The sequence below is a fragment of the Ylistrum balloti genome, unplaced genomic scaffold (genome assembly GCF_031769215.1).
Source record: "Ylistrum balloti isolate Yb309-2 unplaced genomic scaffold, AGI_CSIRO_Ybal_v1 Utg370332, whole genome shotgun sequence".
In the NCBI taxonomy this organism is placed as follows: domain Eukaryota; kingdom Metazoa; phylum Mollusca; class Bivalvia; order Pectinida; family Pectinidae; genus Ylistrum; species Ylistrum balloti.
The window spans coordinates 1,223,109-1,242,245 of record NW_026782241.1 but is presented as its reverse complement, the minus strand read 5'-3'; the positions used below and the strand labels follow the sequence as shown (position 1 = coordinate 1,242,245).

At 36.0% G+C, this 19,137-nt stretch overlaps 2 protein-coding genes across 2 annotated transcripts; one reads left to right on the top strand and one right to left on the bottom strand.

Annotated features, from left to right (window-relative positions):
- Positions 1-2,324: 2,324 nt before the first annotated feature.
- Positions 2,325-13,519, bottom strand: LOC132553548 (transmembrane protein 144-like). Its single transcript, XM_060217803.1, has 10 exons — positions 13,452-13,519; positions 12,371-12,544; positions 11,480-11,602; positions 9,115-9,214; positions 8,039-8,119; positions 7,735-7,837; positions 7,358-7,485; positions 6,244-6,341; positions 4,535-4,806; positions 2,325-2,813 (listed from the first exon to the last, which is right to left on the bottom strand). Exons 2-10 carry the CDS (start codon positions 12,528-12,530, stop codon positions 2,724-2,726), a joined length of 1,155 nt encoding a protein of 384 aa, XP_060073786.1. The 5' UTR covers positions 12,531-12,544; positions 13,452-13,519; the 3' UTR covers positions 2,325-2,723.
- A 1,709-nt stretch (positions 13,520-15,228) lies between these two features.
- On the top strand, positions 15,229-18,722 carry LOC132553532 (sodium-dependent glucose transporter 1A-like). Its single transcript, XM_060217779.1, has 4 exons — positions 15,229-15,312; positions 15,504-15,734; positions 16,370-16,430; positions 17,689-18,722. Exons 1-4 carry the CDS (start codon positions 15,229-15,231, stop codon positions 18,720-18,722), a joined length of 1,410 nt encoding a protein of 469 aa, XP_060073762.1.
- Positions 18,723-19,137: the final 415 nt, after the last annotated feature.

Genomic DNA, 19,137 nt, shown 5'->3' with positions numbered 1-19,137 from the left:
TGAAGCTTGGAGACCTTGTTCTGTGGGTCCGGTTTTCGATTTCGTTGAGAGTGTTTAATGGTTACTCTTAATATTTGGTCACTTATTATCCGCACTTAATATTTGTCTTTTTCCTATAGCTATTAATACAAATAAGCGAAATAAGCTGCTGATACTTCATTGGAGGATATGTGTATATATATATGTACTCCAATGTCTGTCGTGGTATTTTGGCGGAACCTCTTGATATCGTCATCCTCTGGAACACATCAGTCTGTTTGCATACAGTTGAATTAAGCTGCGTCATACAGCTGATTCACCCTTTTAGGGCTCGTCAGTGATACTAAATGTACAAAGGACCCAAATATCATCGAAAGAAATACCAAACGCTAGATGAGGAGGTGCACGAGTTACGCAGTAGAACTTCCCTTCAGTCTTCAGATAGTACAAATCCTTGAAAGAAAAAAAATCATATACAATTTGCTAATCCGGTCCTCGGAAGTGGAGGAGTAAAACGAATATTTTCAAGTCTTCAAAGATTAGATCTGGCACTTAACAAAATCACTCGATAGATCCTGGTAAGTCTCAACAAACAAAACGATATCTTTCAATCTGTACATTCTAAACAGACCTTTTATCTCTATTACGATGTAAAACTCAATATTTATATCTGGGAAAGATCAAAGGTTCGGACGGCGCCCTATATGTACCAAGGACTGTTGTATATCGTTTTATTGGTCCTGTGTTTAAGGATAAGTATCTGCCCAATGCCATCATGCATTATACAAGTGCATTTTTTTCGAATAAGTGCTCATTTACCTACATATGCAATTATCCATTATGTATTTATACATCTGTAGAAAAATAATAATAAAAAAAGTTTCAAGAATCTTGTTTGTTTTATTTCCCTTAATTTAGAGAGGAACCTTAAAAAATAACAAAACAAAAATCCAATCACATACGCTGTCTTCATAAGAATCCTGCCATATCATCATCCTTCAATCAAACGACTCAATAAAACAAATAGATACAGACCCTCATAAATACATACACAGTACTCTCATCACACACTAGCGTTTTGTTTCCTTTCTGGACTCATTACTCCTTGAACAATTATGATCATTCTGAGTTTCCTTTAGTAGCTGGTTGCTACCTCACATAACTATATACGGGAGATACGACGCATGCTATCCAGTTAAGATGGAGTAGTATGTCGTTCAAAAGGACCCAACAATGAAAGAAGGGACTTGTCCGTTTCTTAGATTCCCGTGAAATAACGCATGTCATGGGTAGTGAGCTATACGGACATTACATGTTGTAGTCTCCATGCCCATGAGATCCAAGAAATAATTTTACATACTTAGCCAACACAAAACGATATCAAATTCACATTTCATATCTTCATCAAACATCTAGAATTAAAATATTCTTGAAGCACCAATAAAACATTATCACATTTTTTAAAATATAGCAGTACTGGCATGGTCAGATTTCATGTATAAATTGCTCAAAGACTCATAAACTAATTAAAACACTTTAAGTCAATAAAACATAACAGTATACCACACAAGCATCATGCATGCTCCTATGTCAAAAAAATTATAATGAAAACGGGACTAGTAAAATCCGCTATCTACAAATTCGAAAAAATGTCAGCCTAAGATTGAGAATAAACACTTCAACATTTCAAAAATAATAGAAGACCTGATAGGATTCTTAAAACACAAGACAAGTTTTAAAAATGCATACGCATTAAGTAAAACACAAATAGAGTCATGGCCCAGGTTGCTCAAAAGTTAAAGTCAGCCAGTGGTTAGTAAAAAATTCAAACTGAACTAACAGTGTTAAATGAAGAAAACTCAACATATATTACCTGTCTCTACAACGATACAGCTATGAAATAATAATGTTTCCAATTTTTGTTTAATTCATGTTTGAACATTTTCACTAATCACTGGTTACAACTAACCAGCCTTCCTGATGGACCCAATAAAATACATGAAATACATAGAATTTTACATTCAATGGAACGTCTCACATTTTTCATTAAAACACAACTTTTACTTTTAAAAATGTACAAAATATTGCAAGGAATATGAGTATGAGTTTCGGGTCTTAATTCGGTGTCATCTCTCCTTCTCTCATGATCTATTTATTGTAAAGCACAAAACAGAAACTTTTAATTTTGTCATGAAAAAGTTCAATTTCCAAAATACAGATGCCATCCGAATCAGTACATAAATCAATAGATCTTCATTCACACTGAAATGTTCATATCGTGACATTACTTTTGATTATTATCATTTTATTTATTTATTTTTATTTTTTTATTTATTTTTTTTTTATTATCAAAATTTATTATATATTGTAGTTACCAAAGTTATATGTATCAAACGACTTTAAGTGAAATATGAATTTTGTAATTTTTGAATAACTCATAAAGCACTTAAATCATCGTTGCAGACAAAATATGAATATCTAACACATCACAGCCGTATCTAGAGACAAAGGTCTATCACATACGTTCATTTATCTGAAAGACAGAACACACTGCCGAGAACATTGGTCCAAGCATTACGAGTTGTGACTGGCCATTTTGAAAACTAGTCCTGAAGAGGATAATTATAGTAAAAATTGGAATGTTAATAATGTCCTAGAGTTCTCCGGTACGAGTAATTTGATATTGGGACTACTAACACTTGCCCAACATATTGCACTGGTTATTGAGGATGTAGGACTATAAGTTATACTGGCCGTTTGGACAGCGCACACATTGCTGCCCCTGCAGCTGTCACTGCTATCCCGAGAAACAGCAGACATAGATTCCTTTTGCCCTGGTACGTGGAAAAAATAAATGTAAGGACATTAACATAATATCGAAATGCAAATTAAAATCTTATTAATTAAGTAAGGCAATCACTAAGATTCGATTTTTATATTGAGAGTTTATGTCTACATTCACCTTATCACAACAGAAAATTATCCAAATGTTCTGATGTTTCGTGTAAACGACCAACCATACCATAATATGATTTAATGATACGAGATTGCAATGGATGAGAAGCAAGAGGCCTTGAAGGAAATAGCAGCTTAAATCACCGGTTACTGAAAGGAGTTCAGATTACTTTCGTTCATTACAAAGTCAGAGACATCTTATAACTCGATATCTATAGTGGAGAATCCCGAGTCTCGGTATTAGTACATCATCGTACAATCATGTAGAGGAACAGAGCAAACCAATAAGTATAGTAACAATAAGATGAGATGCCTTAGTATAGACTTAGTTCCTCCCTCTCGGTACATTAGTACAATTTACGGTAGAGTATCTTATTTATTTATTAATATCCAGATAATACGTATTAATATCCTTGAATTAACAAACGGTGATACACCTAAACAGTTCAAAACATTTCAGTCTAAATGTCATTCAACTTCTCTTCCTCTCACATATCAGCCTCCCTTAGTGTTAAAGAGACCAACCTTATTGCACCTAATCTGATTCAAATGTTACCTGCCATCAACTCATTTCAATATCATTCGAATGGCAATTTATGTTTGAAACAGAGAAAATAAACATCGATACTCTTAGCATAATCATTACCATATCAACAAACCAGTATGAATCTAGGTGAAGTATCATTGCTGTATATGAACATGGCGGTATAGGAAAGAAAAAGTAATCAACTGTCAGTATTTACAATGCGTTATACAAAATACCAACATGTTAATTCAGTCGGAATCCAAACTCCAATTCAATAAAACTAGGGCAACATACAGAGAATTCTGAAAAGTACCAGGAGAATAAGACCATGTGTTCCGGAATCGTTAGCTTATTCTCCTTTATCATGGCACCCGCCATGTAAATTTTGGTCAATCCAATGTCAAGTTCTCAAATGAGAACAAGATATTCAACACCGGAACCAACAGGCAAGACTAACGAACATCAAACATGTCCAGCTTCATATCTCACAAGTCAATGTTTATTTCAAAATTTATGATATATGAAATAATTAAACTTAGTTCTATACGTTAATCAGTTTGATCAATATATATTTTAGTCTTTATCTTTCTTTGAACATCTATTTTTTCTAACACATAAAAGTCACCAGATTTTCTCAGTTTATCGAAGAATACAGCAGCAATCATTTTTAACTGTTTTATTACTACCACGATGTAATCTTGTCTCCCTTTTCATATATAAATTTTAACCCTTTTAAATCTTAGTCTTGTCTTGATTTACATGGCGGGATCCGTCGATGAAGCAGAAGACGCTTACTAACCCAGAACTCTTGGTCGTATTATTCATGAGTCTCGTGTATTTTTTTCCTTTTGATCATATGTTGACTTAATTTTATTGAATTTGAGATTGGATAACGATTACTTTGACATGTTGGTATTTTCTTCGCTGTGTTGGATACAAGGGAATCCCTACATTTACATTTTTATTGGTAACTTGGAATTGATTTCCAGTTACAAAACAATCTCATATATGCATTTCAATCCTTCATCATGCCTTGATATCAGACTTTGTGAAACAGTTCGCTTTTTGTCTTACCTTGATTTCCCGGAAGAAGACGACGCCCACTGTGGCGTTGATAACGATCGGCACAGTAGTCATAATCGGGAAGGAGACATCTTCTGACAGCGTGTCGTTGACTAGAAACCAGAGAGAACTGGCTGTTCCCCACAAGAGTCCGGTTAGTAGGCCCGGGAAGCTTGCTCGAGGATAGACCCGAGGTATATTTCTCATCACAAAACAGTATATAGAGAAGTAAACTGTATTTCCTACAAATAGTCCGCACATCGTGGCAAAGGCGTAGTCCATTCCTGTCAAGATCATAAACATTCAGATAGTTATAATAAGCGCTAAAGTCCATTCTGAGAATGAGGTTATCTCCCCCTACCTTTCCTTTTTTAGCCAGTAGACGTTACCAATCATAAACAACATATCTTCCGGGCGCAATTGCATATTAACAAGATAAGAACGTCAGGTGTTGACAACTAACTACCATGTACTCAAAGACAAAGAACTTCATGAACATCTATAGCTTAATATTACTATTCGACAGTCTTCTCTAAACTATCGATCATCCAGAAGTTTTAACAGTAGTGTGAAATACAAATCAATCACTTGTAGGCCAATACATTAGTGTGTACACGATAATAGCTAAGCTTATTTTAGTTAAAAGTCCCATTGCGATATTTGTGGCTATTTAAACGGAAATCAGTCAACTGAAAATTAAACGTGAAGACCTTATTTAGAAATACTCAACAATGATGAAATTATGGAAATCAGCATAGGTAATAGAAGAAATATATAAAGATATTAAAGACTTCTTAGTTTGGTCTCACGATGATAGGTTTACAATGTTTGTGGTAAAATAAAGCTTGCAAATTGGCCTGTTTTACAAAGAGTTTTGTATATTACTGTGCATCAGCCGACACATTACATATAGGTTTAATCTAATTTGTTGATAAAACTAACTAAATCCTGCATATTAGGTTAAAATGTTAAATTATTTCAAAGATGTCCAAGTGAATAGCTAAGTTCAGAAATAAAGGTATGTGAAATATGACGTACAGATTCTAGTGCAATGTATAACCTATGGCAGATTATACAAAAGACAAATGAAAATCACTTTCCAATACAACGTTAGAATTAGATACCACATAACGAATTGAACTACATTTTACAACAGTTTCGTCCTTTAGGATTCAACAGAGATGCTAAGGGCTTAAATATTGAAATCTAAGAGGCGACTGAAGAAATTCCTTATCGATCCAAAGAAGTGTCATGATAGAGATTGAGAGGTGTACTAATCTATAATGCACTAAATGAACTAATGAAGATGTAATACATGCTGCACTAAATGAACTAATGAAGAAGGTGTGACATCCATGAGTTACCGCTGAAGTACAGAAGAGGTAAGCCAATAATGAGTTTTAACTATTAAGCATTCACATATTGCCAAATTACAAAGGCATAATTTTACTAGAAATCCGGTAACTCGGACACCGGAACATTGTTCGGTGTCTTTGAATGTAAGTGTGATTTCGAATATATCTAGCTGTTTATGCGTATCGTTTTACTGAGAACATTTAAAAATCCTGATAATTATCTTCATGATCTGAAAGCCCTTCTTGAAATCTCCATGAAAAAAGATTTTTAACTCAAGGCAGTGCTTACAAAGCTTTAACCAATACTATTCTCTATGATGTGAATCTTATGGGTGAAATCGATTTGACAAGTTGGTTTATACTTACCAAACTGGCTGGAGCCTTTACGTGACTGCTGTATGTAGATGGACGGAGTGTATGTCTGACCGTACAATACTCCCGACACCACAGACATGGCAATGCCTCTGTAACAGATTCCATGATTCAGTAACATAGCATTGAACATGTTTTTTCAAACAGTTTAAATCATATACAAAAATGAAGAATAATTAACAGAGCTGCAATTGACTAAGACCTTCTATAAACTGACTATAGACTTCGTTGGTATTAATGAGTGATAGAGATACACACACCAAAACAAAAAGGCATTTGCTGGCCATATCCATGGTACTTTTCGTATATGTAACCACCAGAATTTGAAATCAGAGAAGTGACAGATTCTTCTTCATCAGTCCCTTACCTTTATATCATTCTATAGCGAAATCTGCTGGAACGGCTTCCCACCAAATTGTATGTTACACTTAATGATTCGATTTGCCTATTATGAATTTTCCATTTCTATGTAATAACACGCCTGCTACCCCAGCTTATAATGTTTATACTTCGCGAGTATTCTATATTAAATAGATTGGTTCCCAATATCACGACATCCGTGATAGCATAGATAGCATTCGAAGGCTGATGGATAAACATTTAACACAGGAGTTCAAGATAATGAAGATGATGGTAAGGGTCTCGAGATAATAAAGATTACCGCCGTCTTTATGATGTCATAAGGAAATAGTCAATTTTCTTGTGCGATATGAACTGAAATGTTGCCCTTTAGTAAGCCTTTATCTTAGTTTCATTTCAGAACGTGACATTACTTACTTGGATCGACCAATATTTATATGCCGGGTGTCGTCGATAAAGCAGAAGATATGTGCACTTCCGGAATACCTGGTTTTATTTTTATCCAACTTTTTACAGTGAATATGGTCAATATTTTTAATTCATGTTTTGATACCATTTCGTCGTTCATTCTGATTTCGCCAACTTAATAATTTCTTGTTAATTTCCTCCTTGTCTTATCAGCTAAATTTACTATCTCCTGTCAGGCATACACCACTTCAAATACAGTACCAACCGTGAATTAAACTATCGTTTCCTTGCTAATTCCTTTTGCCTTATTTCCTTATCATGTGCATAACGTTGTACTCACATAATTTTTTTCTTGGTTGGAGGCAATTTATCAATAAAGATTTTCACTTCCTCCGTGTGTTTGATGGTTGGCGTTATCAACAAGCTCTCTTCCGACAGAGATCTAGGTGTCGCTGCGCTGTTTATAGGCTATAATGATAAACGTCATCCTATTAATGAGGCATTAGCACAATATAATTAAAGATATATGATGCATTGTTGGATACACATACAGATGTAGCACTCACAGATCTATTGGCAAATACATTTTGAAAAACTAACATCATGCTCACACCAAATGCCCGAGAATTCAAAATCTGATACTTAACAATAATACATATTACTGTATGTAAAATAAGGTGTATTTTTTCATACTTAATTAGGTAATTTTATATTTACATCAATACTGTTGTAGTGCCCAGAAGGGTTAGTTGGGAAGGTTGTCTGTATTTGTTCTTTAACCTTGCGAATGTCTGGTTTCAGGAATGAAAATATCACAGCACTGCAATGAAAACATAAATATTTTGGCAATGTGAAATATTTATATTAATTCAAATAAACGATTAATCATAAGGGAACATACTTGTCATCATGTAAATAAATATTAATTTATTAACTTTTTGAACATGCATATACGTTCAGTAATCGAAGTATATTTTTGATAAAATTTGAATTATGGAGTAATGCATTATAATTAAGTTACCTTATTATACAGAACAGGACACCAACATAGTTTAGTAGGATAGAATCAGGTTCCTCCTTCTGTATACCAAACAACCCGAACCTGTTAATGAAGAATGAAAACGCTGGAAATCTTACATCAGATTAAAATATTTCATTGTCTTCAGCAAAAACTTTTATATTGTATTTTGAAGCATCACTAATTGACAACAATCTGAAACTACTGTAGGAATACCGTATTATTTCAGAAAACTATAAAATACTGCTGGTTCTGTACGTTTGCTGAATTTCACAGACCTATTACAGCTTCAGATTTTCCGATTTCTGTATAAAAACATTGGAGGTTTGAAGTTCCAATAAATTCTTTATACTAAAATATCTTTATGCTGATAATAACATTTGCTGCCTAATCATAGAAATAGGGTAAAGATTGTGCAGTAGACTTCTTTTAGAATTCAAAAGATATGAAAATAAAAGTGGTATTTTCACAACAATTTAGCAGACATATTTGTGATTACTATTATCTTGTTTAATCACCCTTCAAACCAAAAAATTACATACCGTTGACCACTAATACTCTACTAGATCACATAACGTCATATCTTAAGCCAACCAATATTTCTAAAATTTGAACTATAGAAAATCATTTAGTTAGGATAAAAGACAATGCGTATGACTGGACTTCGGGTACAGAAATCGTTTATCACAGAGACATAATGACCATTAAACCCGATAGACTATCACTTCTAACAGATTGTACAAAAGACACAATAGTACATTTTGATACAAATTTAGAGGTAGATACACTTGAGCTAAACAATGTATCAAACTGCATCATACAGCTGGTTCGTCCTTCTGAGACTCGTTAATGGTGCTGAGGGCCTAAATTTTGAAGCCTCGGAGGCGACAAGTGATGGAAAGGAAACGTCAAAATCTAAACGGAAAGGGGCATAAATGTTCCTGAAGTCAACAAACGGTAAACTCTGAAAAAATTGAAGTAAAAGTATTCGGGCTAGACTGTCAGCAGCCGTGAAGTCTTACTAACCACACTGTCCGTCAGTCAAAGTTATCGAACTCTCTGTACGATGCCTTACTTACCTGCCCGTAGCCCAGCCACTCAGCATATTACAGATCCCCCACACACACATCCCTTGTGCCATGCCTATGGCTTTCACGATAGGCACCATGAATAGATTGGCTGAAAAACAAATATAACAAGTAAGTACCAATTACTTCATACTTTCCTTAAAGCAGGACTACTCGGCAAGTTCATAAAATTCAATGATCCCTGACCATAATGATACGATGATATACATCTCAGCAAAGGATAATACCGAAACAAGTACTAATGTACATAGCATAATCTTTCTCCTCAGATAAAATACTTTTCTAATGAAACAAGTAACCTATATATGAACAATTACACTGGAACAGAAACGTAATCTGTGACAATGAAAGAGGTATTTAACCTTACTACTAGTGTTTATACAAACATAAATTACAGAATCATCAGCAAAGAGCTTGATAACAGAGGCAGTATCACTAAAATGTCGTTGGTACAAATAGAAACACAAGCGGCCCCGGGATGGAACCTTGAGAACCACCGGTCTTGATTTCTTAGAAACCAAAATTCATTAATTGTTGATTCGCCAAGGCGAAATTCCGGTTGTTTTTTTTACAAAGCTAGATCTCCAAGAGTTACTGCCCTTCGTTTCCTTTGATACATCGATAAGCTTGACAGCCGATCGTCGTGGCCGACAATGAAGATTGTAAGCACACTTGTATATATATATATCTTGCCATTATTTTTGTAATGATATTCAAGCGGGAAATACGACGATAATCTATAATAAAATCGGTATCATTTTACAAGTGGATTCTGATAGATTAACTTACACGAGTTCGTTAATTTGTTGCCGCGAGCCTTTTGGAAATGGCAGTTTATTTCACTGATATGAAATCTAACTTGCGATATTCTCATTCAAACTCCAACACACACCGTTTTTCCAGACATGTTATACATTATGGATAATGAAGTATGACACAAGATGGAATCTATCGAAACTTATAACCAATCATAGCTCTGCTTGGTCATATTACGAGAGTGTCATAATATTTTTATGTAAAGGGTATTAATACACTGATAAGTGAGTACATTTGTTAATATTGATTAAAACATTTTATCATTAATGAGTTTGTATATCATACACGAAACAGAAGACAAAAGCAACAACAACAACAACAAAAACAAGCGAACAAAAGAATGTAAGATAAGAGGAGTTATTTCCCTTCATTTAGACGATATTTTTAGACGTTACGAAACGAAGCGGAAAGAATAGATGGGAAAAGATTCTCGATCACAAATATTAACAGATATTTTAATGATATGTAGGTAGAGTGGTAGATTTTACATATGAGTGAAAATCAATATACAGTGTAGCTGTGTCATGTGTTAGTGAATACAGTGTAGCTGTGTAATGTGTTAGTGAATACAGTGTAGCTGTGTCAAGTGTTAGTGAATACCATGTAGCTGTGTCATGTGTTAGTGAATACAGTCTAGCTGTGTCATGTGTTAGTGAATACAGTGTAGCTGTGTCATGTGTTAGTGAATACAATGTAGCTGTGTAATGTATTAGTGAATACCATGTAGCTGTGTCATGTGTTAGTGAATACAGTGTAGCTGTGTAATGTATTAGTGAATACCATGTAGCTGTGTCATGTGTTAGTGAATACAATGTAGCTGTGTCATGTGTTAGTGAATACAGTGTAGCTGTGTCATGTGTTAGTGAATACAGTGTAGCTGTGTAATGTATTAGTGAATACAATGCAGCTGTGTCATGTGTTAATGAATACAGTGTAGCTGTGTTATGTGTTAGTGAATACAGTCTAGCTGTGTCAAGTGTTAGTGAATACCATGTAGCTGTGTCATGTGTTAGTGAATACAGTGTAGCTGTGTCATGTGTTAGTGAATACAGTGTAGCTGTGTCATGTGTAAGTGAATACAGTGTAGCTGTGTAATGTATTAGTGAATACAATGTAGCTGTGTCATGTGTTAGTGAATACAGTGTAGCTGTGTCATGTGTTAGTGAATACAGTGTAGCTGTGTAATGTATTAGTGAATACAGTGTAGCTGTGACATGTCTTAGTGAATACAGTGTAGCTGTGTCATATGTTAGTGAATACAGTGTAGCTGTGCCATGTGTTAGTGAATACAGTGTAGCTGTGTAATGTATTAGTGAATACAATGTAGCTATGTCATGTGTTAGTGAATACAGTGTAGCTGTGCCATGTGTTAGTGAATACAGTGTAGCTGTGTAATGTATTAGTGAATACAGTGTAGCTGTGCCATGTCTTAGTGAATACAGTGTAGCTGTGTAATGTATTAGTAAAGGAATTATAAGTTATATATGTGTATAAAATGTACGACTTGATAATATTTGTGTAATTGAATCACGTGACTTACCCGTTATCCATACCACACCGCCAAGCATGACGATGGGATAGAATTCAGCTTGGCTTCGAAACAGCTGTACGATGGCGCCAACGAAGAGGGCTCCGTGACAAAACATGAGTTGAAAATATAAACCTGGTAAATAAAAAGATATCATCAAATAGGTTTGATTCTGTTATACAAAGGATATAGTGTACATACTATCCAGCCTTTGTCAATTTTAGAAAAAAAAATAGCTAAATGTCAAATTGGACGAATCTTACATCGCTACAATCGTACAGCATCATTTTACAAGATTAGATATGGGACAAAAAATTTGAGAAAGAAACTGTCATTCTCAGGACGACTAATACCTCTCGCAGAAACAAAAACATCTTTATAATAAATTTGGTAAAACAAATTGTTGAAAATTATTTTTGCATCCCTTAATATTGTACCTCATTATACAAAATTCAATAAACATCAGACAATATCGAAATTCCACACAAATAAGAGACCACACTTTGAATCATATATAGTGATGTTAGGTAATCCCCTGTGGCACCTATAAATCAAATTTGGTCAAAATCGGGCAATATCTAAATCTTAACCAATCAGAGGCCATGTTTTGCTTTAGCGTGGTTTAAATGGCAACGCATGAGATTTCAATCCCGTTTATACCATATTTGGTCCAATTCGGATATTTAAATTTTAACCAATCAGAGACCAGGATTGTGTTGCCATAGACAAAGAATTCTTCACGTGTTATATTATCGATTGCTTTATCTCAATCTCGACCTGACATTCTGTAACATGTCTGGAGATACGAAGCTGAGAAAGAGATTTTGTTTCAGAATGTCAGTCCTTGACTGAGTTAAATCAATACCGACTACACCCGATATCAATAATATTTCCTTAACTTACCATCACCAGTTTCGAATCGTTTGATTGGCACCACAACATTTCCTAAAATTATGACAGCTGCAGCCGCGGAGATATACCCCCAATGGGGAGCTATGACGTCATCACTCGCAGGGTTCAACGTCGTGCCGTTGATGGGCAACGTGGTTGTGTTCGAATTCATGACGTCAGTGGTTTCTGTTAAAGATAGATTGGTTAAAGTGATGTAATATGTACATTTATTTGATAAAGAAGTAAACATATATATATAAATATATACAAACTTTCGTTACAATGTCTTACCTTCCGAGTTTTAGCCTGTGACCTATCTTAAACTGTCGAAACCTTACAGAATTTCAAACGAGATATATGATGTAATTTTCATTTTAACGACTTTGCTAAACATAGGAAGATAAAACTGACTCATGGAATAACAACGTAAAGGTCATATCATAAAATTGTGGTCGGACATACAACTATATTGTGGTAGTGTATACCACTAAATTGTGGTAGTATACCACTATATTGTGGTAGGGGTACACCACTACATTGTGGTAGTGTATACCATTACATTGCGGTAGTGTATACCACTACATTGTGGTAGGGGTACACCACTACATTGTGGTAGTGTATACCACTACATTGTGGTAGGGGTACACCATTACATTGTGGTAGTGTATACCGCTAAATCCAAATACTATGTAATTTTCTAAGTGATATTAATACTAGCTACAAAACCGTTACAAGTAACTCTGTCCACAGCTTGTTATTTATAAGACATGTAAATTGTATTAGCGACTGCGTGTAGTGTAGACTGAATGGCGTATGTGTGTGTATACAGGACTATAATACAAAGCCATCGTACGTGTGTGAGTGTCGCTATATATTGTACCGATACCATTATATACAACACATAGAAGTCAGGAGTCCGTGACCTGTATAAAGCTGTACAGGATAATTTTTTTCCTACTTGTAGATAGCGACCATTGACTTGGGTAAAACAACTGTGTGTTTACCTACCTTACACAGGGTGTAGATGTCTGGTTATTATAATATCTGATGTCTGATGCCTTATGAGGCTTGGTCAGCTGGCGTTAATACGTACCTCCTGGTGGACAACCGTATCCACACAATTCCCTCACAAACAGCTGATTCCCATTGACACTTCCGGTTTGTGTTACGAGCGATACACCTCGTCACATGAGAGTTACACACGTGTGGGCGCTCAATTCACGTGTATGTGACTCACTAACAAATTAGCCGCTGTAGCAATAGTTCTCCGTTCGGATCATCTAGACTAAATCGATTTTAGAGGGATTCCGAATAATGTATAAATGTAATGCGGTACCTGGTCTCCAGCCAGACTTAACTTGCCTACGTTCTACCAACGAAAACAAGTAATGAAATATCATAAAACTTTGCTAAAGGTCTGATTCTCATATCATATTGTCTGTCTATTCAAGACGTACATGTACCCACCGTCTATTGGGAAGTACCTCATAACCTGCACATAGGACAGATAGTTTTATTCAAATGTCACTACCCTTAATAATGATAAGGAAGTACACAAAACTGCAAGATTTCACTACTTGAGCCTCATTCTGATGAGAAATATGTATATATCTAATAAAGAGAAGTCTAGAACAAATATGCACTGCGTTCATGTACCCGGAGGTAAAGCAGTAGTTTGAGGTCTGCATGTACATTGATAACCTTGAAATGTGGTTCAAACGAATTTGATTGTATAGTTGTCTCAACAGTATATTAGAGATGCTTGTCCAATTCCGACTCCGGTATTTTTAGTGCGGTCGGTCCTTATGAATTATGTACATTTATTTAAGTAATAATTGTTGTTATTCCGAAGGTAAAATAAGACTTAACACAGAGTAGTCCGACACAACGCGAGTTTTTTAAACATCCATATAGTTTCTAAACTAAAAAAATTAGGGGTTTTTTCCCCCAACAATTTTAGGATAAAATACATCGAGAAGTATACAGTTATTCTTGATGGGTTATATATCTTAGGATGACACTCTCATTTTAATACAGCCTTCAGTTCTTGATGACTGAACGTGGTCATCACTTAAGTCACGTCTCTAAACGCCAAGGTCTCCATATCTAAGATCAACTGAACTCACTGACGACAACCTTGGTTCCTCCTACCATATATTATGTTATGATGTTATGAATCAGTCAAATTAAAAATCTAGTCTCTGATTCTATATCGTACTTTGTGTTATCGTGTGATACGATATGAGATAATTGTTTTTATTTTGCTGCACTTTGACTCGAGGATTCCTTGACATTGAGAACGGGTTAATTGTTCTATCGTTACGACACTAATGTCCGTCGTCTATTCCCAATGAATGAATGACTGTAAGGCTTCAAATCTAGAAAACATATTTGATGAAAATATAAAGTAAATTTCGTGTAAAAGTTGACACTTACCTCTTATTAAGGAGAAAAATTAGATAAATAAATATACACGCGTCTGACCTTTACTTTTTCCACTATTAGGGATGGCGCCCAGGAACGGGTAGTATTCTAGATATACGTGCTCCGGCTGAGTCGCAATAGTCTGATGCGTTCCGATTTCACCTGTTTAAACCCACGTTCATATTCAAATGTTTTACACATTATTAACTTTTACATAATTATGAATACCGTCATACCTCTGTCAGCTATGTAAAGACTGGGGTTAAAACTTATACACCGTTCTATTTCTCATCTGCCAAAATGTTACAAGGGCCTTCCTGGGAGTGTTTACTTATGACGTCATTAGTTACGTCATAAATGTAAAATATCAAACATGGCTGCCAAGAAGTGAAAAATGACGCAATTGTTTTCTACAAGAAGCAAAACGACTGACAGATAAAAACAAAATGGAGACACAAGAGTCACTGCCAACATTTCGACGGACGCGACGGATACGAACTTTCATGTTATTTCTGACATGGATATGTATGGTGAGTAGCTTAAATGTGCAAACGGAACATGCAAACATGTTCAAATATACGAGAATGTCGGAATCTAAGGCTTACTTACGGCTTTCCAGTTTGTACTCATATAAATGTCCGCCGATCCATTTAAAGTCTTGTGTGTGAGATGTGAGACTTATGATTTAATATAAATTTGATATACATTACATTACTTATAGGGAATGTTTCTCGAGATAATTGGACCCACGCTCCAGGATCTGAAAGACCGGACCGATTCCGACTACGAGAGTTTATCACAAGCAGTGTCCGGACGCAGTATCGGGGCCGTCAGTGGATCCATTATAGGGGGTATTTTGATTGACCGTTTTGGTCAGTACTGTGACCTGATCATAGGCTTCTGTCTGACTGCAGCGGCGGGCGCCACCATGGCTGTCCCACTCTCTACGAAGGTGAGTAACTGTGTCTTTTGTATAATATTTGTAGACTTTATGAAGTTCAATGTTTAATTACAGAGTTTGATTTCTTCAATTGCGTTATTGAATGTTGTAAATAATAAACATATACTGACATGCTAACAAAATCTTCTTTCGAAAATCAATCAATGAATCGAAGTCAAAGAGACCATGAAAATATAACGAGAATAAGACACTGTGTTCCGGAAGAGTGAGCGTTTTCTGCTTCATCAGGAACACTCGCCATGTAAATCTTAGTCAATACAATTAAGAAAATAAGATATTTAGTATCTAGGCTAACGAACATCAATTATATATAAATTCATATCACAATAGAAAGTAGAATATCCCAGTTTGCATTGAATTTTATCTCGCTAACCACTGAGGCCAAACTACCCAGTGTGTATTCAAACTGTTTTCAGGAATATAATTACTGTATATATAAATGTTGTAAAACCTATCGAACTAATTCAGTTGTGAAAATACTGACAAATATGACTATACTTGCTATTCAGATCTCGGATCTCCTCTAACTCGTTATGTCCAGTCCCTGATGTGGTCTTTACAGCGAGGTTTCACTGTACTACACACATCTGGCACTTACTATCTTCTATTGCTTCTCTGTATAACAGGTGCTGCTGACAGGAGCTCTGATTATGGTCCAGGGTTTAGCTGAGCTCATTGTCAACGTAGGTATGTATATACAAATATATAACATTTTCCCGTCTTTATATTGAATTTCTCATCTCTGTTTTGATGGGGTTCGGATTTAATGAAAACAACGTTTAAACAGAAGGAGGCACTTAACGACCACATGCAGTAAGGATGAGGTTTGGCAGCAACAGTCGCGCTCGAGTCTGTCTAGAATGGCTCCACGGGACCTTTGTATTCATCGCCACAAAGCTCTGAATATCATAGCGGATCGGGTGTATATCTAAATACAATGTACTTGTATAATACAGGCAAGGTCATTATAGACCGGCAGTAATTATATCTCTTAAAGATATCAGGACTACAGTAATCGACAGGCAACAAATAGACGCATTTTGTTATCATTTCAAATTTGAAAAGATACATTTGAATTTGCGTGTTTTTTCACAAAACATTAATAGTTATGAACTTTATCGCGTATACCCGGAATAATCAAGATAGATCCATTCTCTGTGTTTTAAAACAAGTACTTTCTGCGGTTACAACAAACGGAACACTACCTTGTTTGTTGGTTTATTGTCTCGTGAACAGCCAGGGTCATGTTGAGTTGGAAACTGAGACTCCCTGGATTAACAACACACCGAAGGCCCATCGCCTGTCATCCCAAACAACATCAGGGGTAACGTTCACCGCCCACAAGGCAAGACACAGGCACGTCAGTGCAGAGTGTCCCGTTTCTCAACTTCTCTAGAAACAACACACACCGCCACAGAGAGAACTGAACCAGGAACCTTGGATACTCACCCGAGGTCACGAAGGACAACGCTCTAACCGACCTGGCTATCGTGGCCTCTCATTATCGAATGGGAAACTAGGAATAAACATGATACACCTTAAGCAACTCCTTATGAACACCATTTTCACATTCATTAGCATTTAGCTAAGCTAGAAAATGGCATTGAAAGATAGTTTTATCTTGATATAAATCGATGTGGCTGCAAGTAAATTGATTTCTCATTAATATGTCTTCAATGTGAAACTTAAACTAGATAGTAAATTTGAGTTGGTAAGTATACTAAAAAGCTTATTATGTTAAGTTTTATAATAATCCTAAGGAAAAGTTATCTATTTTACCGGAGTATCGATTTAACGCTTCGATTTGAACGTAGCTTCATTGGCATCAAATAAAATATTCTTGATTCTGTGGCGCGCGTTCGGTTTTAGATTTCGACTTAGTTAAGTGCGGTGTCGAAGACATTAGCGACAGTAAGCAATATAAGTGTATTTTGGTTTGTTTCAGCCGGCAACACTACCATCCTCTATCTATGGCGGGAGAAAGCCTCGGCTCCAATGCACATGCTTCACCTAGGTTTTGGGATTGGTTGTCTTCTTGTACCGCTTGTAGCTAACCCGTTCTTGCCGACGATGTCCTATCTACCAGACTGTGACAACTCGACAAGCTCCATCACCAATGTGACAGACCCGAACTGCACGATCTCCGATCTGTATTCTACGCCGGTCCTCGAGGGCTCCATGGTGGATTATGCTTATGCAATAGTAGCCATACCAACAATGGCACTGGCGCTGGTGTTCATGATTTTCCAGTGTATTTTATCACAAGTTCACGACGAACGTGGAGCCAACATTAAGAAACGTGACTCCAAGGCCATGCTGAATCCGGCCACTTGTGCTGGCGGTGATTGTTGTTTCGGCCTTCTTTTGTTCTCACTTGTTTTCTTCTATTTTCTTTTCACAGTGGGGTTCGAACGATTTTACACCAAGTTTATACGTACATATGCAGTTGACGAATTAAATTTCACTAAAGACGAAGGCAGTTTCGTTAATACTGGATTTTGGGTAACATTTTCTCTAGGCAGATTAATCGGATTTGCAACCGGAAAATTTGTTTCGATTAGGATTATGATGATATGTGAAATATGCGGAGTGTTTCTTAGCGCACTTGGACTAAATGTGGTTACCATCTTCAACTTTGAACCAGAAATATCCTTTTGGATCTTCTCACTTCTGATTGGCCTGTTCCTCGGACCAATGTGGCCAACCGGAATATATTGGGCAGATTATCACGTTGAGCTTACAGGAATGGGGATAACCGTTATCTGCCTTGCTGGAGGATGTGGGGGTTTCTCGTGCGTTAGCATTATGGGATACATCTATGACGCAATCGATCACGTGTGTTTCGTGTACGAGGCACTGGCTTGTGGACTTCTCGTTTTGATTATTGGTCTATGCCTGAACGTTGTCGGCATTCGTCATGGAAGTAGGTTTGATAGGATTAAAGACGACGATGTTATAAAGGATGAAAATAAAATGTAATAAACAGTTAAAACAACTGGTTTTGTTTATTTGTTTACATCAATATGTTTGGTTATACATGACAGGGAAACTCCCAAAAACAAAAGTAAACCTGGAAACTAATACTGGTAACTTCATAGAAGCGTGATATCATTGTCGAATAAAAAAAATTCAACGTACATGATGTACATGTTTCAAATGCTGTGAATTGTGCCAAGATTTCTTCTGGGACGTGAAGCAATTCGCATTGTAACGTAACTACTGTAAGTAAAAACCACTTACCCTATACTTAGTAAGATTCCCTGTTGGAAGACATCAGTTGAAAGTGCCACTTAAAACTACTTTTAAAAATCGAAAAAATACCCTGTACGTGAAGAGTTTACCAAACATGAAGTGGTCGACACAAACCATGAGTATATTTTATTCTTGGCTACAA